The sequence below is a fragment of the Scatophagus argus genome, chromosome 21 (assembly GCF_020382885.2).
Source record: "Scatophagus argus isolate fScaArg1 chromosome 21, fScaArg1.pri, whole genome shotgun sequence".
Taxonomy (NCBI): domain Eukaryota; kingdom Metazoa; phylum Chordata; class Actinopteri; family Scatophagidae; genus Scatophagus; species Scatophagus argus.
The window spans coordinates 18,865,564-18,889,811 of record NC_058513.1 but is presented as its reverse complement, the minus strand read 5'-3'; the positions used below and the strand labels follow the sequence as shown (position 1 = coordinate 18,889,811).

The window sequence follows — 24,248 nt, the reverse complement described above, 5'->3', positions numbered from 1 at the left end:
CAAAAGTACAAATGTATTAGCATTAAATATACTTAAAGTACCAAAAAGTACTCATCACACAGCAGAGCATATCAGAATAATGCCCCTCAAATTATTGGATTTTAATTATCAATACATTAAGTATAAAACTGCAGAAAATGGAAACGCGATGTCAAAGTACGCCTACCAAAAAACTGCCCTGGTTACTTTCCACCACAGTCTACCTACAGCCATAACACCCGTCATTTCAGCTCTGTGCTCATTGGCTTCATGTTCACACTGTTTGGCATCAGCGCCCTCAGTTCTACGACTCTGTGTTCCACATAATCCTGTTTCACTGTTCTCTGTTGTTTCCATGTGCAGATTTTCTCCTGAGGGACAGTGAAGTATCCATCCATCTGTCCGTCCATGCATCATATCCACACTCCACTCCAGTGTGTTCTGCAGAGGCCAGAAAAGACTGGCAAAACGGTGTGTGCACTCAGGTTTTATTTCCAGTGGACGTCAGCTTCATGTGTATGAATAAACATCATTTTAAAACCTTTCCCCTCATAATCACTCATGGTAGTAGCCTGTAAAGGATCAAACATGATGCACATGCAGCGTTTCAGGTGCAGTCTGCCTCAGTGTCTCTGGATAAATTAGCTGAGACAGGAAGTGAGTCTCTAACCCCCTCCTCCCCCACGCAGGGCACCGCAGTGCTGCCATTGGCCGGGTTTGGTGCTCTGAAGCTGCTGCTCATCTGAAACCTTTGGATTCTGATTGTTTTTGGAAGGAGGACCCAATCAACTCAGGACCCTCTAAGTGGAATTAGTGCAAATTTGGTAGTTTATGTGAACAGTGCGAGTGTGTGCTCAGTCTGCTCTACTGTCAAAGACCCCCCTGATGTATTCTCCACCTACTAAACCATTAACTAAACAAAAGTGACATAAAATCACGAGAAATCAGAAAAGAAGAGGCGAGCAGGACGCTCGGCGCTCGCCTCCTCAGCTCCCCAACTGGCTTTCGGTTGTTTCAGAGCCCAAACAGTCGGCGTTTGTCCCCTTTGTCATCTCTTCCCCCGGCAGAGTTGATTAACATTTCACTCACGTCTAATTCAAAGTTCAGGCTCACGAATAAGGGGAGGAGAGGGAGAGAGGGATGGAGGAGGAGGAGGAGGAGGAGGAGGAGGAGGAGGGCGGGGGGTGGGGGAGGGAAGGACGGAGGATGGATGGATGGATGGATAAAGCGAAACCCTCCAAACACCCACGTCGGGGCAGTTTCTCCTGCCTCCTCGGGTTTTCTTCTGCATGTGAATGTGAACATGCATCGAGATGAGCTCTCCCTGCCTGCAACGGAGGGGAGGACGGAGGGGAGGATGGAGGGATGGCGCGGCGCAACACTTTGCGGGCACTTCTGCCAGGCTGCGCTGTCTGAGCCTGGATGCAACAGCCTATCCTGGTACGGATCGGAATGATAATCAGGTGTGAGGTCTTGATGTTTGGGAATCAGTGCATGCACGGAAAGTCTAACATTCAAATTCTGCCATAACTCAACTTGAGCAGCACGAATGTGTCCGTATTTCACAAACCCATCAGCAGCCTGCTCTCCTGCTCACATTTCGTTACGGAAGCCGTCCCTGCCTGCAGCCAGCAGCCTGTCTCTCCCTGCACAGCAAAGCCAGAAAAAAAGCCCCGCTTGGTGTCTTACCGATGTGAATGATGGAGTCGGCGCTCACTGTGTTGCATTGCAATATCCACAGGGAATGAAATAACAATGTCAGCATTTCCATCTCCAGTTTGAGCCGAAAAGGCGCATCCACGGATCCACCTCGCTGATTTTTGTGTTTTTCTCCAGTGATGAGCAAATCCAAAATAAGCGTCGGTGCGTAAAACCGGCAGCAGCAGCAGCAGCAGCAGCAGCAGCGAGGAACAGCGCTGAAATCACCACCGAATAGTACTAAAACCCGAATCCCAAAGACCAAACTGTTGGCAAGAGTCGAGAAGAAGAAGAAAGGTAGAAGAAGAAAAAAACAGAAGCTTCCAGGGCTCCGGAATGAAACCAACCGGGGTAAGTGAGGAGGGAAGCGGGGACGGAAGAGAGAAGACACCGGGGGGTTTGTTTCAGAGGTTGAGATCCGCCAGACGAGCAGCTCTGACTCTCTACCTCCGAGTCTGAGACATAACACACTGCAAACTGCGGAGGAGGAGGAGGGACGCTCTCTCTCTCTCTCTCTCTCTCTCTCTCTCTCTCTCTCTCTCTCTCTCTCTCTCCCACCGACCCACGTGACTGCAGAGCCTCTATCTACAGCGCTGAAAGCCCGACCGGAGAAAAGAGAGGCGAGATGAAGAGAGATGGAGGGATGGAGCCGGTGCGCACCGCGGAGGAGACGGGGTGAGGCGCAGAGGTAGTCGCGCCCGGGACGGACACTCGCCTCTTTGGTAGGTTTTGGGGGGTGGGGTGACTCGTACACCGGATGGGGGTAGGAGGACGTCGGCAGTGCAGCTAATGAACTTGCGACAGCCCGACTTCGTTGAACGCGTTAAGCGCGCTCCCGTCCGACTGAAGTTGGTTTATTCAGCAAGACGACCCGTCAGCGCTGCGCCGCTGCGTTACAGTGAAGCTGTTGCACGCGTTGGATTCACTCACTGTGTGGCAGGTCACATCGCTTTACTCTGCTGGGCACTTCGGTATCTCTGCGCCAATTTAAGACAACTGTCTCGTTTGATTCTTTCTGTCGTGGTGGAAAGACAGGAGAGAAAATGTGGCATTTCTACAACAGACACCGTGAACAACTTCATCTCAGCAAAGGGTGATCGTGTCGATGCCTAGCGAGGTGAACGATGTTTGACATCGTCTTCAAGCCGTGTTTCCCTCTGGCAGCTTGGAGAGGTTGTGTGTGACGCGCGGTGGACGCACGGGAGAGCTTCCGAGGAGGTTCCACTTTTTTAACGGTGGTCTCTCTCAGCTTGGAACGAATAAAACTACGATGGCGTGCGTAAAATGTTGAGCTCTAACGCTGCGCGGAAACAAAGCCATGACGCGCGTTTTGGCGTCGCCGCGTGCGTAAAATCTTCCGAACACCGCATGGAGGATTTTCTAGACACTAGACAGAAGAGAGGAAAGGGGACACGGACTCCTCTGCTCCAGGCGGGAGGAGATTCGGGGACGCTGGGACACGCAGGACGAGCGAAGAGGAGGAAGATGTTCGCAGCAGGACGCAGCCACGAGAGTTTCACCAAGTCAGCACTGACGCCCCCGCTGCCTGCAGGTCTTCACACCGTGGTGAGCTGAGGGTCAGTGAAGTCTTGGACATGTTTGTCTTCTCTAACCTGTAAATGATGAGGTTACACAGATCTCCGGCGTTTGTGCATGTGACGTCACCGATCTTTCCACTGATGTCATTCCAGGTGTGTTTTTTTTCTTCCCTGAGAGACCTGTGGGACTGATTGGCTCGTCTCCATTCAGCGGGAAGAGGACGGAAATGGAAGATTAGAGAAGACTACACTTGACCTTACAATTAAAGGATATTTCTTGTGGATGAATGTGATTCAGAAATGTCTTTTAATTGTTCGGCCAAGTCTAGTCGGGCTAGAGTCTCCAGGAGAACCTTGACAGAAAGTCCTGCAGGGCCTGCCTGCTCTGAGGGATCCTCACAGTTTCAGAACCGCGCCGGACCGGACAGCTCCTCAGGAGTCACTCTGTTGCTTTATTAATTACTGGATTATTGTATTTATTCACTTAAAAGATATTAAAATTCCTTCAGCTTTATCAAATTAAATTGAAGCTTGCAGAAAACCGAGGAAAAGTTAAGAAGTGAACTCGCTGAAGAGTTGAATAGTGTGTGAAACCAAACTGTTTAGAATCTGTTATTACCCATTAGAAAGACAACAGTGCAGTTGCTCCCACCGGGGAGAATGAATCCTCCTGCACAACATAATGCTGAATCTTTTTCATGATAAAATACTTAACTCTCACTGCTAGTTTCAGTGTATTTGACGTTTTTGGCCCAAGTGATGCCACAGCTTCCCTTGAATGAATGTGACCTCCAGGTCAAAATGTCCGCCGTGCTTGAATAAATCTGTTTTGGAGGAAGAGTTTGAGCTGGCGTCTTAACTGTGTGTGTCTTGTCCTGATTTGTCTGTTAACTTTTTCTCACCGTCATCAGCACACGAGCACTAATTTACATAATCAATACTGAATGCTGTCAGCATCCACTCATAACGTCATCATCAGCACACGTCCCTTCATCTCTCGAGAACAAAGTCAGTACTTAATGATACACATGTTGCATTAAGTTGGTGTGTTATTCACTCTTCTTCCAGTTAAAACTACTCATAGCTCATTTTTGTTCTCTATTAATTTCCAGTGCTTACTCACACACACATACACACACACACACAGAGCTGAAAAGGTCGATACAGTCCATCAGTGGAACATCACACCCCCTAGTGGCAGCAGGTGGTTCCTGCGAGGCCTAATGTGAAAGGAAAAGATTTCCAAAGAGATCATCCAAAGTGAGAAATTCAATCTAAGCGTCAATCAGTGACTCACTTCAAGTTTCCATCCCTTTAAAAAGGATAAAGAAGAGAGAAGCTTTCACTCGAGCACTTGTAGTTTGCTTATCAGCGACTTCATACATTTTTACATGTTTTAGGTTGACCCTTTTTTTGAGATAAGATTAACTTTACTGATCCCACAGCGGGGAAATTCACTTATCAACATAATAACCAATTTGACAAGGTAACAGAACATAAGCAGTCAACCAGCCCTGAGCAAACTACCAAACAGAAAACCCTGCACCTCCGGGAGAGCGCGTCAGCTTTTACGTACCTCCAGATGGACTGTGATTGGCTGCAGGACCAGGAGGGAGTAGAGTTGAGGTCTACAGCATCTGTGGAGCAGCAGAACACAAACTTAGTGTCAGGGACAATGAACTTTGATCAGCATCTCCTTCACCGACGAAACGCGAGTCTTAGCGCGTGCTGAGCCCACCTGCGGCTCCACACTTTAAACACATGAATTCCCGCCCTGAGACTGAACAGTAAGCACCTCCCCTAAATCTGAAGCTCCATTCAAAGTGAAGACTCACTTTTGTTTTCATAAGATGAAGTGACTGAGCTGCTTTAATCCTCCCCTGATGGAAACTTTATCTTTCAGCTTGTCCTTTAACTGAGCCGCTGAACCTACCTGGAGTCCCACGCACGATGGCACAGCTGATCACACACACCAGTCATCATCTCTCAATCACTCGCTGTCATGTCAAATGTCTGCACAGAAATCATCCGCTCACCCCGAAAACACTCCGAAAATAAAGCTGCTCTCCTTTCTCTCCTTCCATCTGGCTTGGCGGCAGTAACTCCAGCGTGGATGACAATCTAATTGCATCCTCATCTCTCTCCGGTTTAATGGGCTGTCAGGTAGCATCATTACACACTTTCATTGCCTCCCTGCACGACTCACATACAGATAATAACTGACAACACGCGTGTGTGAGAGAGCGGGGAGTGAAAATTGTCTGAAGGTTGTGTGGAACCGCACAGCATCAGTTACAACAGCCTGCCGGTGTCTGCGCGTGCGTGAATGTTCTAATGTTTCCAGGTTTATGAGCACTAACAGTGTAGAAAACTGACAAAAGTTTGGGGGCAGTTAAACAGAGCAGGAACTGGAGCCAAATGTGCTGGGACATTCAGTCATTATAACGCAAACTATTTCAAATGGACCAAAGGCTTACAGGGAGGAAGAGGCAGACAAGCGGTCCAACGCAGGACAGCAGGACAGCTGGACAGCACACACAGGGGAATTCACTGAAGACAAACTGACAAAGAGGGAGGACAGACATACATGCAAGTTTAGTGAGGGACAGGTGAAACACATCAGGGCAATCACAAAGTTAGGGGAACAAAACTCGCAATGACGCGTGAGAGAGAGAAACCTTCAAAATAAAACAGGAAACAGCTAAACTAAAACTTCTAGGAGGAGATGAGTTCTACTCCACTACAGTTCAGAGGCAAATATTCTACTTTTAACTCCAGTACGTTTTATTTAAAACTTTAGTTACTTAGCAGATAGTTTGATAATCAGCAAATACATTGTGATGTGAATCACACGGGTTGGAATAAAACTTTATTGATCTGGCAGTAATGTGACATTGTACCATCCTGAGGCCCTCTCAGTCTGAGCATTTTTCTGGTTTCTAATTCAGTCAAGACAGATCTTGAACGGTGATTCACAGATGTTCAAGTCTGTCTTAAACCAGTGCCCACAAGAGCATTACATTTTTTATTTTTTATTTTTTAATGTAATCTGAGGTTGTCTGAGTGCAATGACAAAGCAGCAATCTGACTTTATCAAATCAAGTGAGCGTCTTCCAAACTAAAGTTGTTTAAGTTCCCTCAACGTGAAGCGGGCAAAGCGAAGCAAAGACTTCTGGGAAAGTGAAACTGAATGAAAGTTCACAAGACAAACATGTTTGTGTTCATTTCAGAAGAGACTTGGAGGAACATTTGGCTGCCGACCGCACTGCGTTGTTTCCTCCACCACCAGCACAGGAGCAGTAATCAACTTTCCAAACAAAGCAATAATGTTGTGCAGATTAGGCCGAGCCGCAGGGAGCAGCAGACAGATCAGATCACATCCATCTGCAGCGAGACGGCTGTCGGAGGCTGACGGCAACAAGACTTCAGAGCAGGAAACCACGTCATCCGTGTGTGTGTGAAGTGACTATAAATACTCACAGCACTGTAACAGAGAGGCTTTTTCATGTATTTTTTCAAGTAAAATCTGAAATAAATAATTCTGCTTTCACATCAAGAGATTTTCGATGACTCAGTGAACTCAACTATTTTTGGACAGACAAGAATCAGAGGCCAGTGTGTTGTTGTGCTGTTAGCTGTCAATCAGGAACATTTTGGGTTTGCTTTGCAGGAGCTCTTTTCCCTTTAGAGGATGATCTGTGAAAAAGATCACATTTGAAGACCAAACTTCACTCCTTTCTAAACTACTTTGGAATAAGATTTAAATAATTCAGTTTCCTTGTCCACGATGTTGGCTGGTCCTGCTTGTCTGCAGTCTGGATGAATCTGTACACATGATGTGGGTTATTGTGTGACATTAGAAATGTCCCAGTCAGGACCAGAGACCTTTTCAACAAATGTTCCCTTTTAGAGATTTATTCAATCACTGTTGGCCTTGGTTCAGTCAAAACGAGATGGAAAAAGCTCTTCTCTCTGGCCTTCATTAGACAGAAGAGTGTGAGAGCGTTCTGACAAGCCTGAGACTTCATGCGTTGGTCTTGATCTTGTCTCTCGTCTCAAAGCAGTGGAGGATAAAGAAGGCGAAGATGAGGATATCAAAGGAGAACGTTGAGAGAAGGAGGACTGAAAATAACATTAATCTGACTTGACAACAAAATAACTTCTCTTCGAAGCGGTTGCACCTCACTGCATCATGTTACAAACTTCTTGAAAAGCTCCTTTTAATTGCTCAGAAGTTGTTTTCTGTTGTGCTTTTCTTTCTTTTAGTGCTCTCTCTGTTTCCTTTTCCATTTTCTGTTCCTTTTGCAGAGCCTGTGGGTGGCAGGGGGTGTGGCTGGCTCCTCCTGTTGGCAGCTGAGGCACCCCTGAGTTCTATCAGCCTATTCTCTCCACTTTATAAGCCTGGCCTTCACTCCTGCTTGCTGCCACATTATTCTACGCTCTGCCTCTGCATGCTGTTCGTCAGAGTTACCTGGATTCTCCTGCCGAAGATCTCTTTCTGTCAGCCAGCTCCCTGCCTCCACAGCCTGCGTTTGTTTCTGGTTTTAGTTGATTAAAAGAACCTTTTGTTCCCTCTCACCAGTGTGTTTGTCTCTGCTTTGGGGTCCTGGTCTTAAAAGAACCTAATAGAAAAGTATAACAAATTTGTCTTATTTGTGTTTATTCAACGCCGAAATATTGGATTTCAGCAAAGCAGTCAAGCCATTTTTGAGATGCAGGAACATGCAGGCCATACAAAATATTGATTGTGGTCGTCCCCATCAAGCTGTCCTTCAGCTGAGGGCAACAGGTTCAACTTCAACTTGTCAGACAGCTGAGATCTTTGGAGACGTAATGAGAAGCACAGACGTGGTCAGACATCAAACAGCCACTTATTGTAAGAAACAGCATTTCAAGAATCAGCCAAAGCAGAAAACAGTTTATGTAAACATTTGTGTCTGGTAATGATTTATATTTTTCCAAAAACACATACACCATCCAGTCACTAGAGTACCAAATATGGATTAATCCACAGCTCAAAATAGTCCCGAACAAATGCAGTTTTCTCCTGCTAGTTTGATTAAAACTACAGTGTGAGAAGCGATTTTAGGAAATTAATGAACCTTTTCTTTTCTTTTTTTAAATAAAACTATATAATTGTGAGGTGTTTCAAGAAATTTACAAGCAATGGTCTTGGGACTGAAAGCCACAGCCAATGTGGAGAAGTTGACTGTTGAACTGTAGTGTGATACAGAGAAAATCCAGCCTTGTCCTTCACCGTAACTGTGGCTGATCACAAAAACACTGTCAAATTACCTATTTTATCATTTTGGTATGAAATCAGTGTGGAGGCTTTCTGTCATTTTCTATTCTGTCTGTTGCTCCAGTGACCAACGTTCTCCATAGGAGGTCATCAGAGGATCATTAACCATCATTTCAACCTTCATCAAAAGATGAGCAGAGACCTCACGGCCCTTTAACTTGTGGAAAACTTTAAAAGAACAACCATTTTTATATCATATGGTTTGACTCAGCAGGAAAGAAGAAAACAGCACACACACTTCTACTCAGCTCTTCGCTTTATTGAATTTTTGTCTGGAGAAGAGAACAAACACGTCCAATCAGAGTTGTAGATAAATGTCATCATTACATGAACATACAGATCAAAGAAATCAGACACTGATGTTGTCTTCACATCAGGAAGGCTTCAGCTTTACAAACACCAGCTTTCTAACAGCGACTCTCCTCTCAACCAGCAGAGCCTTCCTGAGTCTGTTTTCCCCTTCAGCTTCCCAAAGATTAACCCCATGATCACTTAAAACCACACCAAAAGAAACAGAACTCAATCCTGAATAAACACAAGCATGAATCAGGCTATAGGAAGCACAATAATCACAGTTTAAGTTATATTCTGTGACTGTATTTGGCTAACACAATATCATATTAATAATCTCTCAAGCATCAAAGTTTCAGCGATTACAGCAAAGCCACAAGAAAACAGAATATAAACTTGTTAGCAAAGCCAACAATACATCATAACCTTCTGACCTGCTGCTCGTCCACGCATGGTTTTCTATACTGAGCATCCAAACAAGGTTATGTGAAAAAGAAAAGTCTTATCCTCCATGATTCCTCATCATATTGTACTGCAGGTGTGGCACAAGGTGCACTGGTTAGCACCGCCACAGCATGGAGGACTAAGTAGCTCTACTCTACAATACAAAAACAAAACTTCTCTATTCTTATTCATGGCTGCAGCTGCTAAAATCTGCCTGTGACCGTCCTCATTACGGCTTAAAGCATCGAAACTGTCACAGTTTTCACTGTAGGTCTGCTTGAAAATGCAAAACTATGAGTAACTATGAGTGGTGGAGTGAAAGAAGAGGACAGAGTTGGTACAGGAGAAACACACCTAAAATTGTCATGCAAGGCCTTCAGACTATTGATAACTGATGTATAACATAGTAATTTAAAAAACTGGGTACTTGTCATGCAGTGAAGTAATAAAATAAAAGCTTACTGTCAGATGATTTGAAAACCAATTGCCTCCTACAAGAAGTTTACTCATCAATTAATCATCAATACCTTCACCATTTCCTACCACGGACTAAATTTGGTCTCAGCTACCTGTAAAACTCAGAATTCCAGAAGGAGGAATCAAATAAATCACTGACAAAATTCTGTATTCAGCATCTGACTACATTTTAGATCAGTTTGATCTGACCAGGTTCAGAATCTGAGAACCCAACCAAGAACCCTGGGTAAACTGGCTCCCTGAATTTGATTTGGAAGGTGTGAAGGTGAGTCACCAAGTTGGAGTCGACCATGTAGAAGGACAGAGTGCCAGCAGGCCAGTCCAGATACACTCCGAGTCGTTTAAAGCCAAGAGAGGAAACACTAATAGGTACATTTAGACATTTATGAAGGTGGCCGTATTCAGTGTCCTGATGAGAGTAAAAAATCCAAGATATTTCATTCATTCCAAGTGTAGCCTGGTAATCTGCTGATTTCCTCTTGATGCCTCTATATGTGATACCTGCACGGACACAACCACCCCACTCCACCTCCCAGTAATGGCGTCCATTCAGACCCTTTTTGCACAACACCTGCTGACGTGAGTCGAACCGCTCCGGCAGATCTGTATAAGACTGCTGTTTTCCAAATTTCACCACTTTGTTGCCCTCAGAGATACTCAGGTAAGGGTGCGCCGTGTCTGGATCCAGGGTGAGGTCACAGTAATCTGATGGAGAAACCAATAAGTAATCTGTTATTAGTCATCCACATCATCCAATGCATTGTTTATGGTATTATCAGGCTTCTGGAGGAGTACCATCTGTACAGGACATTTTTGACTTGATAAAGCATGAAAAATTACTTACACCAGATCAGATCTCTTCTGTCTGTGATCGTCTCCGCAGGAGGGGGTTCAGGCTTTGAGAAGTTGTCAGTGACCAGGATGCCGTTTCTGTAATGGTAGATGGTTGCTCCTTTGTGTTTGTTGTTATCAATGGCTCCTATCAGGAAAACAAATCGGCTGCTGCTTTTCATTCCCTTGGCAAGATCCCTGACACCTTTGGCTTTGTCCCTCAGTTTGGTTATCACTTCACCTGAGTAGTACCACAGGTCTTCACTGGTGCTTTCTGCTTCACGTGACTCCAAGAAGGCTGCCATTGCATCAAGACCAGGGTCAGGAGTCTCCATGGAAGTGAAAACAAAGCACAGGGCCTCCTCTACACCTGGAGAAAGAACCTCTCTGTCCAGCTCTGACTCACTTTTGACAATCTTCACTCCATCCAAGGTATCTACACAGGACTTGATGATGTTGATTTCTCTCTCTTCCTGATCCAGCCACTTGTCTAGATTTTTATAGCTGAATGGTGACTTCTGTCTGTTTTCAAGGAGTTGGTTTACTGAGCTCTCATCTTCTTTACCTTCACGGATGAGGGGGAATTTCTCTGCCATGGTCCGCTTGAGGTTGGACTCATAGTACTCACACAACTGTTGGAATCTAGTTAACTCAGCTTGAATCTGTGGAAAATTCTGCACCACTTTGTCATCCAGAGAATCATTGCACCTCATTCTGATTTCTCTTAATTCCTGCAGAGCATCCTGTGCCTTCCTCACCAGTCCAACGCTGATCCCACTCACCAGCTCAGCAGTTTTCGAGTGAAAAAAGTTCAGTGGCATCAGCCAGACCTCCATTGGAACACTGTTCTCTCCATTCCCTCCCATTAGCTTTGGAAGTTCTACGTAGGTCTTCACTGCATCTGTAAATGTTGCAGGGTTGCTTTCAAGAATGAAATCTCCATAGAATTTGCAGGAGAATTTGTCGGTCAGATCTTTTTCTTCTTCTGTCAGCTTGATGTCAACTCTGCCCTCAATACTAAATGAGGGGATCTTCTTTATCACAGCTTCCATGCTGCCCTGGATGTCCTGAACGCTGCTGGCTTCTAACTTCTCACTGTCAAACACAAAGAAAGCATTTGCCCCATACAGGATGCCTGTGACTACATGAGTTGCTGAGCCCTTCTCAATAATACTTATTTGTCGGGTGTCCAAGTTTTCAAGGTCAATCACTGACAACTCCTTGAAGTTGGTGGTAGCTTTGTACTGACACGTCACTCTGCTTTGATTCTTGAATTTCTTTGTATCATTCATATATTTGGCAGATCCTCCAACTTCAATCAGACCCCCAAGGAAACTGGCCTTTAGAGAAGCATCCACATCCAGCAGAGAGGACTTGGATTCAATGGAGTCAGAAGCAGAAATTTCAAATTCACTGAAAGGTTTAACTGTTCCTGTTATCTTTGCTTGTAGGGTTTCATCATCCCACAACTTCAAACCTAAAAATGAGAAAATGTTGTAAAATCACGCTGTGAACATAATCAGGGGCACAAATGCTGTGAAAATGGCAGTTAAGTTTCTTCATTCATAGCTGCATACGGTGGCCACCAATATATCCAGGATTTGGTTCAGATTCTGAAATGTAGTCAGTTATTGATCATAAATTACCTCTTAATTTTTGCACTTAGTAGTATAATCCACCAAATTACAAAAAAATGTAACCTGAATACTTTCACTCACACTTATGCTGCTTATACTTCAAATTGAAACACTGAAATAATTGCAACATACTGTATATTAAAAATGGATGCAGCTACAAACATCTGACTTGCATTAAATATGTTTCATATTATATATAAAGTATTATATTACATATTATTATATCTATTCTTTCACAAATATATTTTTCTCGGTGAAAATCTCAAAACATTTTCAGCATTCAGCACATTCAGCATTCACAGCAGGTCAAATCAAATCACTCCTAAACTCCAACTTACTTTTATTGTGTAAGTTTTTGTTGGTGCTTTGACTTTGCTCTTATGACACAAGAGGAGCACTTTGTTAAACTGTTCATTGTCAAATTGTAATGTAAATTAAAATTCTGTTACCCATCAATCATCATTCAGAGAGCACTTTGATTGATTCGAGAAACCTCTTTCTGTTAAAATCTTGTCATCAAGAAAAAAGGTTCATTATTTTAAAATCACTAAGTTTAAAAGAGCTGATATGTAATCCAGCCTGAGCTGATGGTACTTGTTTTTGAAATGTGATTATGTGTTCCTGATTACATGTATTCATAACTGCTGTGCTGAATATTTTAGCATCCCTTAACTTGTGAACTAATAAATGGTTATAATTACATTATAGAATTGCAAAGCATTTGCTAATCCTTGTCATGTTGTGTATGAATGTTAAATAGGTGAGGTGAGACTTACCTGGGATCAGTTTATCTGCACGAGCATCATAGAGCATTCCCAGGGTGAAAGGTCGACCCAGAGCAACAATCTTCTTGGTATCAGAGGCCATTTCTCCAACCTGCTGAGAAATGTAAAGTAAGTGACCACACAGCCTTCAGTACTTCATTTACACTGTCTTCATCAGTAGGAGTTTCCTCACCTGGTGAAGCTGTGATGATCAGCTGAGTTTAGTGCGAGTCCTCTTGACTTGGAGCTTCCAGTCTGATGTTCTGTGATACTGCAACATTATTTATATCGTATGAGAGGCTTTCTTCTACCGACTCCTCCCATGACGCGCCTCCAGGCATTACAACAGCCAATGTAACAGGTAAATATTTCAAGGGAGTTCAGTGTTCCCTCACTGAAATTTGAGTGCAAAAGTGTTTCCACATTCTGTGGAACAAATATCAGAAGTGACGCCAAAACAGAATAGCACGCCAGAACAAGTTTGTACAAACCCAAAGACTTTATTGTTATTTGCTTTTGTTCACATGTAATGCTGGTTGTGCTTGCTCATGGGGGAATGTTGGGTTTTCTGTATTAAAACATTTAATTAAAGAGTTTGGTCTCGACCTGCTTGAATTGGAAAGTGTCATGAGATAACTTTTGTTGTGTCAATATCTTTCTACATTGTTTGACCTTAAGGACAGCAACATCTAAATGTCTCAATGAAGTCTTTAATTTAGCAGCTGTGTCCTATGAAGTGCACACTGGAAGGGCCTGGAAGTGTGATGTCTGACTCAACAGTGACATGAGGTCAGGGTTGGAGTTAGCACTAAAAATGTCATGTTCATGTACATAAATCCTGTACATAAAATGTTGTCAGTATTATTATTAAACTGATTTTGATTTTGAGACTGAAGAGACTGACAGCAGCCCCACATTCTGGAGAATATTTCAGTTGAATCATGTGATGTAAAAAGTGTCATGACCCAGACTGTCCTCAGTGGAAAAATGCTTCAGTAAAATGTCCTCATCGCCCTGCTCTCAGAAACATATTGTGCATTAGCAGGGACAATTTGGTTATTTGCAAGTCATATCAGTGATTATGGGGAATAATCATTGAAACAAATAAGGGTATTCATTATATATGCAAAACCAGGGCACCACTCTGTCACCAGGGACCAACAGCCAAATTAATACGTGGGAAATAACATCTCGTCTCTTAGGAATTAATGAAGGGTGAATTCAAGGACTGACTGTTATGAAACCAGCTGTTATCACAAGTATGTTCACAATAACCAGACAACGATGAGTTAAATTATAACAGGATTTATTAACATTGCAACAATTATCAGAAGATATGTATTACTTGTACTAAACACTATTATAATCCAACTTTATCTACACACATTAACTGCTAACTATGATGGGTAAACACAGGTACAGCAGTGAGGATATATCTATATAAGTATATACACCTATGTGTGTATGTATTTTGGTGTACAGGTCAGGAAGTGTGTGTGTGTGTGTGTGCATGAGCTTGTGGGCACGTGCGTGGAGGGAAGAGAGAGAGGGAAAAATGGCGATGGAGTCACGTGAGTGACGTATCAGTGAGGTGAGGGTTGCACTGCCTTTTTATTACCTGAGTGATGTCACCTCGGACCCCTGTAAAGACGGCTTGACCACAGCCAGTCCGTGCCAGGTCTGTGTTCAGATTTACATCGAGGTGTAAATCATGGGGGGTCGGGTCGACGTCTCTCTAACCGTCAGTCACTCTGGTTCAGGCTTCTGGAGGCACAAGTAGGCCTCTCTATTGTTCTCCTGAACACATGGCTGGAGATCCCAACAATGAAAAGGGAGCAAAAGGAAACTCCCACACCTGACCATTGTGCCATGCTCTGAGTCTGGGTTGTGGTGAACCAGGTGTAGCATATTGTCAAAAGCACCACGACATGGGATTGTTTCCAAACTGGCTGTCTGAGCTTGTTGATTTTCTGTCAATCTCACCGTATGCGACCCCTACATAAACAGATTCATCAGGACTGGTGCTCCATTCTACCTCCCAGTAAGAGCTCTCCTTCAGGATGGCAAACACCTGAGGACGGGTGTTACGTGCAGGCAAGGGCTCTGTGTTTCAGTTTCAAATTTGTTTGAATGTTGCCTGCTCTGGCCCCAGGAATGCAGACTACGGTCGCTAGTTTCGCTATCTTAACGTTTCGCAAAACAGAGTCTTCACTTATCAGAGCTGGCTCTTCGGTGGGTGTGTCGCCGAGTGGGGAATACCTATTAGAAACGTGAAGTGGCTGCTGGCACTCGGTGGGCTTTGGTCTGAAGCTATGCCTTCTACGAACAGTCACCTACCGGCCCTGGTTTCCTGGCTGCTCAGGAGGTACCGGAGGAGAGCTAAAGGCTAAGCTATGTGGCTCCGTACCGGCTAACAGGGCTTGGCTAACTGCAGCTAGCAGTTTGGTTTCAATGGTGCGGAGCCAGCATTCCAAATCGCTAAGCTTCGCCTCCAACCTAACCAACAGGCTACAGTTTCTACAAATGCCGTTATCACTAAAGGAGGCAGAAGAATAGCTAAACATTTGACACACCAAGCAGGACAGAGCAGCAGAACGGGAGAAGGAAGGAGAGGCCATAGTCAAGCGTAACTTACGACTTAAGACGTAGTGATAAGATAGAGGCGAGTGCTTAACAACAGCAATGTGAGTTTTTAGTGTGTAGATGAGCTCTAATATGGACAACAACGAAAGAGCTTTAACTGAACAAGAATCTAGAGCAGAGCAGTGTAACAATGCAACGCTTAGCACAGCGCACGACAAACAGGAAATGACGGAGTACGTTCACCTGAACACGTCAGAGTCTGGACGTTCCCAGACGTTCCGTTACCACAGGTAGTGAATAGTTAGGTCCAGTTGTATTGTACTTTTTAAAATTATTTTAGCAGAACCACACAGTTTTCTCTTCACCCCACATTTTTAGGAAAAAAACTTGTTTAGTTTGGTATAACAATAAAAAAAACTTTAAGTTCTCCACCACCTTGGCTTCCACCTCAGCAGGGACGTAAGAGTATGCAGCAAACCTCTCTGGGCGATCAGGATATGACTGCCATGCTCCATATGCTGCCTTTATGTTTCCCTCAGACAGAGTGAGGCGGTTGTTTGCAGTGTCTGGATCCAGCGTGAGATTAGAATCAGAATCAGAATCAGCTTTATTGGCCAAGTTTGCGTGTACAAACAAGGAATTTGACTCCAGTTAGTCTTTACTCTCAAGTACACAACCTAACATATTAACACCTAACATATTAGAGTAAAAACCACATGGGGGCAGCAAAAAACATCCATCCATCCATCCATTTTCTATACCGCTTATCCTTCAGGGTCGCGGGGGAGCTGGAGCTGGAGCCTATCCCAGCTGACTACGGGCGAGAGGCGGGGTTCACCCTGGACTGGTCGCCAGTCAATCACAGGGCCAACACACAAAGACAAACAACCACACACTCACACCTAGGGGGCAATTTAGAGCAGCCAATTAACCTAATGTGCATGTTTTTGGTATTGTGGGAGGAAGCCGGAGAACCCGGAGAAAACCCACGCAGGCACAGGGAGAACATGCAAACTCCACATAGAAGGGCCCAGACCGGGATTCGAACCGGGAACCCTCTTGCTATGAGGCAACAGTGCTAACCACTGCACTGTGCTGCGGCAGCAAAAAACATAAAAGATATTGTATACAATAAGATAAAGATAAAAATAAAAAAATTCTATATACAGTAACAGTGAATCTGTGGAATAGTGCAATGACAGTGTAGGTACACACGCCTACAGTTTGGGATTTAAAAATAAATGAGCCTTTGATAACACATTAACAGAGTAGAATTGGCAGATAGACATCTGTGTTTTAAAGAAAAAGAACTTCACTATTATACACTTTACACTGATCATGAGAGGCTGACAAATGGCCTGTTTTGTCATTCTGGTATGAAATCTTGAATCTTGTCCATTTGTTGGACAATCAGTGTGGAGGCTTTCTGTCATTTTCTATTCTGTCTGTTGCTCCAGTGACCAACGTTCTCCATAGGAGGTCATCAGAGGATCATTAACCATCATTTCAACCTTCATCAAAAGATGAGCAGAGACCTCACGGCCCTTTAACTTGTGGAAAACTTTAAAAGAACAACCATTTTTATATCATATGGTTTGACTCAGCAGGAAAGAAGAAAACAGCACACACACTTCTACTCAGCTCTTCGCTTTATTGAATTTTTGTCTGGAGAAGAGAACAAACACGTCCAATCAGAGTTGTAGATAAATGTCATCATTACATGAACATACAGATCAAAGAAATCAGACACTGATGCTGTCTTCACATCAGGAAGGCTTCAGCTTTACAAACACCAGCTTTCTAACAGCGACTCTCCTCTCAACCAGCAGAGCCTTCCTGAGTCTGTTTTCCCCTTCAGCTTCCCAAAGATTAATGGAACCCATGATCACTTAAAACACACCAAAAGAAACAGAATACAATCCTGAATAAACACAAGCACGAATCAGGCTATAGGAAGCACAATAATCACAGTTTAAGTTATATTCTGTGACTGTATTTGGCTAACACAATATCATATTAATAATCTCTCAAGCATCAAAGTTTCAGCGATTACAGCAAAGCCACAAGAAAACAGAATATAAACTTGTTAGCAAAGCAAACAATACATCATAACCTTCTGACCTGCTGCTCGTCCACGCATGGTTTTCTATACTGAGCATCCAAACAAGGTTATGTGAAAAAGAAAAGTCTGTCTTATCCTCCATGATTCCTCATCATATTGTACTGCAGGTGTGGCACAAGGTGCACTGGTTAGCACCGTCACAGCATGGAGGACTAAGTAGCTCTACTCTACAATACAAAAACAAAACTTCTCTATTCTTATTCATGGCTGCAGCTGCTAAAATCTGCCTGTGACCGTCCTCATTACGGCTTAAAGCATCGAAACTGTCACAGTTTTCACTGTAGGTCTGCTTGAAAATGCAAAACTATGAGTAACTATGAGTGGTGGAGTGAAAGAAGAGGACAGAGTTGGTACAGGAGAAACACACCTAAAATTGTCATGCAAGGCCTTCAGACTATTGATAACTGATGTATAACATAGTAATTTAAAAAACTGAGTACTCGTCATGCAGTGAAGTAATAAAATAAAAACTTACTGTCAGATGATTTGAAAACCAATTGCCTCCTACAAGAAGTTTACTCATCAATTAATCATCAGTACCTTCACCATTTCCTACCACGGACTAAATTTGGTCTCAGCTACCTGTAAAACTCAGAATCCCAGGAGGAGGAATCAAATAAATCACTGACAAAATTCTGTATTCAGCATCTGACTACATTTTAGATCAGTTTGATCTGACCAGGTTCGGAATCTTTGAACCCAGCCAAGAATGCTGGGTAAACTGCCTCCCTGAATTTGGTTTTGAAGGTGTGAAGGTGAGTCACCAAGTTGGAGTCAACCATGTAGAAGGACAGAGTGCCAGCAGGCCAGTCCAGATACACTCCGAGTCGTTTAAAGCCAAGAGAGGAAACACTAATAGGTACGGCTTTACTGTTATGAAGATGGCCGTATTTAGTGTTCTGATGAGAGTAAAGAACCCAGGATAATTCATTGTATCCGAGTGCAACCTCTGAATCATATGATTTCCTCTTGATGCCTCTATATGTGACACCTGCACGGACACAACCACCCCACTCCACCTCCCAGTAATGGCGTCCATTCAGACCCTCTTTGCACAACACCTGCTTATATGAGTCAAACCGCTCTGGCAGACCTGGATAAGAGTTCCATTTTCCAAATTTCGCCACTTTGTTGCCCTCAGAGAGAGTCAGGTGGCCCTGCGCCGTGTCTGGATCCAGGGTGAGGTCACAGTAATCTGATGGAGAAACCAATAAGTAATCTGTTATTAGTCATCCACATCATCCAATGCATTGTTTATGGTATTATCAGGCTTCTGGAGGAGTACCATCTGTACAGGACATTTCTGACTTGATAAAGCATGAAAAATTACTTACACCAGATCAGATCTCTTCTGTCTGTGATCGTCTCCACAGGAGGGGGTTCAGGCTTTGAGAAGTCATCAGTAACCAGGATGCCGTTTCTGTAATGGTAGATGGTTGCTCCTTTGTGTTTGTTCTTATCAATGGCTCCTATCAGGAAAAGGAATTGGCTGCTGCCCTTCAGTCCTTTGGCAAGATCCCTGACACCTTTGGCTTTGTCCCTCAGTTTGGTTATCACTTCACCTGAGTAGTACCACAGGTCTTCACTGGTACTCTCTGCTTCACGTGACTCCAAGAAGGCAGCCATCACATCAAGACCAGGGTCAGGAGTCTCCATGGAAGTGAAAACAAAGCACAGGGCCTCCTCTACACCTGGAGCAAGAACCTCTCTGTCCAGCTCTGACTCACTTTTGACAATCTTCACTCCATCCAAGGTATCTACACAGGACTTGATGATGTTGATTTCTCTCTCTTCCTGATCCAGCCACTTGTCTAGATTTTTATAGCTGAATGGTGACTTCTGTCTGTTTTCAAGGAGTTGGTTTACTGAGCTCTCATCTTCTTTACCTTCACGGATGAGGGGGAATTTCTCTGCCATGGTCCGCTTGAGGTTGGCCTCATAGTACTCACACAACTGTTGGAATCTAGTTAACTCAGCTTGAATCTGTGGAAAATTCTGCACCACTTTGTCATCCAGAGAATCATTGCACCTCATTCTGATTTCTCTTAATTCCTGCAGAGCATCCTGTGCCTTCCTCACCAGTCCAACGCTGATCCCACTCACCAGCTCAGCAGTTTTAGAGTGAAAAAAGTTCAGTGGCATCAGCCAGACCTCCAGTGGAACACTGTTGTCTCCATTCTCTCCCAGTAGCTTTGGAAGTTCTGCACAGGTCTTCACTGCATCTGTAAATGTTGCAGGGTTGCTTTCAAGAATGAAATCTCCATAGAATTTGCAGGAGAATTTGTTGGTCAGAGCTTTTTGTTCTTCTGTCAGCTTGGTTTCAACTCTGCCCTCAACACTAAATACAGGCATCATCCTTATCACAGCTTCCATGCTGCCCTGGATGTCCCGAACGCTGCTGTCTTCTAACTTCTCACTGTCAAACACAAAGAAAGCATTTGCCCCATACAGGATGCCTGTGACTACATGAGTTGCTGAGCTCTTCTCAATCATATCTAGCTGCTGGGTGTTAATTTCTTTAAGGTCAATTACTGATAACTCCTTGAAGTTGGTGGTAGCTTTGTACTGACACGTCACTCTGCTTTGATTCTTGAATTTCTTTGTATCATTCAGATACTTGGCAGATCCTCCAACTTCAATCAGACCCCCAAGGAAACTGGCCTTGAGAGAAACATCAACTTGCAGCATAGAAGACTTGGATTCAATGGTGTCAGATGAAGAAATTTCAAATTCACTGAAAGGCTTATTGCTTTCAGTTATCTTTGCTTGTAGAGTTTCATCATCCCACAACTTCAAACCTGTAAATGAGAAAATGTTGTAAAATCACTCTGTGGACATAATTAGGGGCACAAATGCTGTGAAAATGGCAGTTAAGTTTCTTCATTCATAGCTGCATACGGTGGCCACCAATATATCCAGGATTTGGTTCGGTGAATCTGAAATGTAGTCAGTTATTGATCATAAATTACCTCTTAATTTTTGCACTTAGTAGCATAATCCATCAAATTACAAAAAAATGTAACCTGAATAATTTTACTCACACTTACATTGCTTATACTTCAAATTGAAACACTGAAATAATTGTAACATACTGTATATTAAAAATGGATGCAGCTGGAAACATCTGACTTGCATTAAATATGTTTTATCCATCCATCCATCCATTTTCTATACCGCGTATCCGTCAGGGTCGCGGGGGAGCTGGAGCTGGAGCCTATCCCAGCTGACTACGGGCGAGAGGCGGGGTTCACCCTGGACTGGTCGCCAGTCAATCGCAGGGCCAACACACAAAGACAAACAACCACACACTCTCACACTCACACCTAGGGGCAATTTAGGAAAGGAAAGGAAGGAAAGGAAAGGAAAGTGGCATATCTTGTCATTGGAGGGAACTCACTCCAATGAAATTTGTTCTCTGCATTTAACCCAGAGAGTTAGTTAGTCAGTCAGTACCTTATTTAGAGCAGCCAATTAACCTAATGTGCATGTTTTTGGTATTGTGGGAGGAAGCCGGAGAACCCGGAGAAAACCCACGCAGGCAAAGGGAGAACATGCAAACTCCACATAGAAGGGCCCAGACCGGGATTCGAACCTGGAACCCTCTTGCTATGAGGGGACAGTGCTAACCACTGCACCACCGTGCCGCCCAATATGTTTTATATTATATATAAATTATTATATTACATATTATTATATCTATTCTTTCACAAATATATTTTTCTCGGTGAAAATCTCAAAACATTTTCAGCATTCAGCACATTCAGCATTCACAGCAGGTCAAATCAAATCACTCCTAAACTCCAACTTACTTTTATTGTGTAAGTTTTTGTTGCTGCTTTGACTTTGCTCTTATGACACAAGAGGAGCACTTTGTTAAACTGTTCATTGTCAAATTGTAATGTAAATTAAAATTCTGTTACCCATCAATCATCATTCAGAGAGCACTTTGATTGATTCGAGAAACCTCTTTCTGTTAAAATCATGTCATCAAGAAAAAAGGTTCATTATTTTAAAATCACTAAGTTTAAAAGACCTGATATGTAATCCAGCCTGAGCTGATGGTACTTGTTTTTGAAATGTGATTATGTGTTCCTGATTACATGTATTCATAACTGCTGTGCTGAATATTTTAGCATCCCTTAACTTGTGAACTAATAAATGGTTATAATTACATTATAGAATTGCAAAGCATTTGCTAATCCTTGTCATGTTGTGTATGAATGTTAAATAGGTGAGGTGAGACTTACCTGGGATCAGTTTATCTGCACGAGCATCATAGAGCATTCCCAGGGTGAAAGGTCTCCCAGGGTGAAAGGTCTCCCAGGAAAATGCTCACATTTTTAGCTTACAACTTACAACCTCCCAACCCACCCATCCCACCCCCCACCCTCCTAAGTGAAAAAAAATAATAATAACAACAATAATAATAATATGTTTTAAAGGTATAATATTAATAATAAAAATAAAATAGTAATAATAATAAATAAAAATAAAAAAGGGGGGAAAGAAAGGAAAGAAAGGGAAAAAAAAAAAAACTTTAAGTAAGCTCACATATCTGTCTCCTCAATATCTAATGTGTCTATAATGGACAGCAAAGGATCCCAAGTTTTATCAAATTTCCTCAGGGAGCCCTTGAGGGAAAACCTTAGCCTCTCCAGCTTTAGGTTGAAGAGGACCTCCCTCACCCATCGACTATAGGAAGGGGGTAGTGTATGTTTCCAGTTAAGCAAAATTAAGCGTCTGGCCAGTAAAGTACAAAAAGCTATACTATGTTGTGCTTCGCTTGTAAAGGCGTTAGTCTGTGGAATACCAGAAAGAGCTGGTAAAGGGTGGGGGTCAGCTCCCACATTATAGGCCATGTGGAGAGTATCAAATATTTTAGACCAAAAGTCTATCAGCTTTGGACATGACCAAAACATGTGCATAAGATCGGCAGGAGACTGGTTACATCTATTACAGATGTCTGCGACATTGGGATAAAATTTTGACAATCTATGATTAGTGTAGTAGATTCTGTGTATGAATTTGCATTGGATTAACCCATGTCGGGCACAGATGGAGGAATGGTGTACTAACTAGAATGTTAGCCCACTGGTCTTCTTCAAGAGTCATTCCTAGATCCTGTTCCCATAGATTTTTTGTTTGTTGGGGGAAGATTGCAGTGATAGAATCAAGGGCTCTAAAAATATATGAAATATTCCCTCTCTGATTGGGGTTTAACACAAGAAGTGAATCTAGCAAAGTTTTTGTGGGGAGATTTGGGAAGTCAGAGTAGTTTTTCTGAACAAAGTGTCTAATTTGAAAAAAACGAAAGAGGTGGGAAGGAGGGAGCTTAAATTTGGTTGACAGATCAGTAAAGCTCATGAAAGTACCATTGTCAAAAAGATCATTAATAGAGGTTATGCCCCTTTCAAACCACAGCTGAAAGGCAGGGTCCATAATTGATGGTTTGAAATTATTGTTGTGTAATACTGGAGCATAAATAGAGCAATCTTTCAGGCTAAAATGCCTCCTGAATTGCAACCATATTTTAAGGGACTGTTTGACTACTGGGTTAATGCTTACATCAGTGGTTGACACAGAAAGTGAAGAGCATAGCCATGACCTCAATGAGGCTTGAGATGAAGAAATTTCAATTTGGACCCAGGCAGGTTGATTGGTAGTGGATTTGTCAGTCCAATACAATACTTTATGAATATTAGCTGCCCAGTAATAGTGCAAAAAATTGGGGAGAGCAAGGCCCCCCTCTCTCTTAGGAAGTTGCAATATTTTTTTCTGCTTGCGCACAGGTTTACTGGCCCAAAGAAACTTTGACACTGATTTGTCCAATTTAGCAAAAAACTTTTTTGAAGTAAGTACGGGAATATGTTGAAAAAGGTAAAGAAACTTTGGCAAAACAGCCATCTTGATAAGGTTCACCCTGCCAGCCAAAGACAAAGGCAAGGTGGACCATCTGGTAAAGTCTTCCTCAACCTTACCAAGCAAGGGAACAAAATTTTTACTGAAAGTATCTGCCAGGGTCCTTGTAACAAATATCCCTAAATATTTAAAGCCTTCATCTGCCCTCCTAAAAGGGGCTATGTTGTTTGGGAGATCCCCAACCAAGTTATTTATTGCAAATAGCTCACTTTTCCCAAAATTGAGTTTATAGCCAGACAATTGGCCGAACTGATTTAGAATATCTAAGACAACTGGGAGTGATGTGGAGGGATTTGACACATAAAGGAGTAGATCGTCTGCATATAATGATAGCTTATGCACAGTGCCATGGCGAAGGATACCTTGAAATCTAGGTTCAGATCTTAACCAGATTGCCAGAGGTTCAATGGCTATGGCAAACAATAAAGGGGACAGTGGACAGCCCTGTCTAGTACCACGGTGGAGCTGAAAAGGGGGTGAGATGGTATAATTTGTTTGTACAGATGCAACTGGAGATGAATATAACAATTTGACCCATGAAATAAAACCTGAACCTAACCCAAATTTATCCATTATTTCAAAAAGAAAGTCCCATTCCACCCTGTCAAAAGCTTTCTCAGCATCCAGCGACACCACAACCTCTGGGGTGCTGGAGCTGGGCAT

At 43.1% G+C, this 24,248-nt stretch overlaps 3 protein-coding genes across 6 annotated transcripts in view; all 3 read right to left on the bottom strand.

Annotated features, from left to right (window-relative positions):
• The window catches only part of LOC124052296 (glutamate receptor ionotropic, delta-1-like), a 99,560-nt gene extending 93,746 nt beyond the window's left edge, over window positions 1–5,814 (bottom strand). For 2 of the 3 annotated variants that reach the window (XM_046376368.1, XM_046376367.1), the window contains exon 1: window positions 1,669–2,130. In XM_046376368.1, coding sequence (XP_046232324.1) covers window positions 1,669–1,750 — 82 coding nt within the window. In that variant the 5' untranslated portion in view covers window positions 1,751–2,130. Of the gene's footprint in view, window positions 1–1,668; window positions 2,131–4,791; window positions 4,853–5,692 lie in introns of those variants that run through there. The other variant, XR_006841981.1, reaches the window with a different exon arrangement.
• Window positions 5,815–9,295: 3,481 nt separating this feature from the next.
• Window positions 9,296–13,336, bottom strand: LOC124053237 (neoverrucotoxin subunit beta-like). Of its 2 annotated transcripts, none has more exons than XM_046378282.1 (4): window positions 13,155–13,336; window positions 12,974–13,076; window positions 10,574–12,037; window positions 9,296–10,434 (listed from the first exon to the last, which is right to left on the bottom strand). In XM_046378282.1, exons 2-4 carry the CDS (start codon window positions 13,062–13,064, stop codon window positions 9,899–9,901), a joined length of 2,091 nt encoding a protein of 696 aa, XP_046234238.1. In that variant the 5' UTR covers window positions 13,065–13,076; window positions 13,155–13,336; the 3' UTR covers window positions 9,296–9,898. The 2 variants fall into 2 exon arrangements, with proteins under 2 accessions (XP_046234238.1, XP_046234236.1); XM_046378280.1 differs by having other exon boundaries at window positions 12,974–13,073; window positions 13,155–13,325.
• Window positions 13,337–17,178: 3,842 nt separating this feature from the next.
• On the bottom strand, window positions 17,179–24,248 carry LOC124053127 (neoverrucotoxin subunit beta-like). Its single transcript, XM_046378092.1, has 4 exons — window positions 24,186–24,248; window positions 21,914–21,983; window positions 19,001–20,464; window positions 17,179–18,861 (listed from the first exon to the last, which is right to left on the bottom strand). Exons 1-4 carry the CDS (start codon window positions 24,246–24,248, stop codon window positions 18,326–18,328), a joined length of 2,133 nt encoding a protein of 710 aa, XP_046234048.1. The 3' UTR covers window positions 17,179–18,325.

What these genes read in the sequence shown, in the direction of transcription:
- LOC124053237 (XM_046378282.1), bottom strand. Translation starts at nt 13,064, where the DNA reads ATGGCCTCTGATACCAAGAAGATTGTTGCTCTGGGTCGACCTTTCACC. An exon ending in TGCAGATAAACTGATCCCAG is followed by an intron (nt 12,038 to 12,973) that starts GTAAGTCTCACC and finishes TCTCATTTTTAG; the next exon opens with GTTTGAAGTTGTGGGATGAT. An exon ending in CAGAAGAGATCTGATCTGGT is followed by an intron (nt 10,435 to 10,573) that starts GTAAGTAATTTT and finishes TTTCTCCATCAG; the next exon opens with ATTACTGTGACCTCACCCTG.
- LOC124053127 (XM_046378092.1), bottom strand. Translation starts at nt 24,248, where the DNA reads ATGCCCAGCTCCAGCACCCCAGAGGTTGTGGTGTCGCTGGATGCTGAG. An exon ending in CTGAGAAAGCTTTTGACAGG is followed by an intron (nt 21,984 to 24,185) that starts GTGGAATGGGAC and finishes TTTTCCTGGGAG; the next exon opens with ACCTTTCACCCTGGGAGACC. An exon ending in TGCAGATAAACTGATCCCAG is followed by an intron (nt 20,465 to 21,913) that starts GTAAGTCTCACC and finishes TCTCATTTACAG; the next exon opens with GTTTGAAGTTGTGGGATGAT.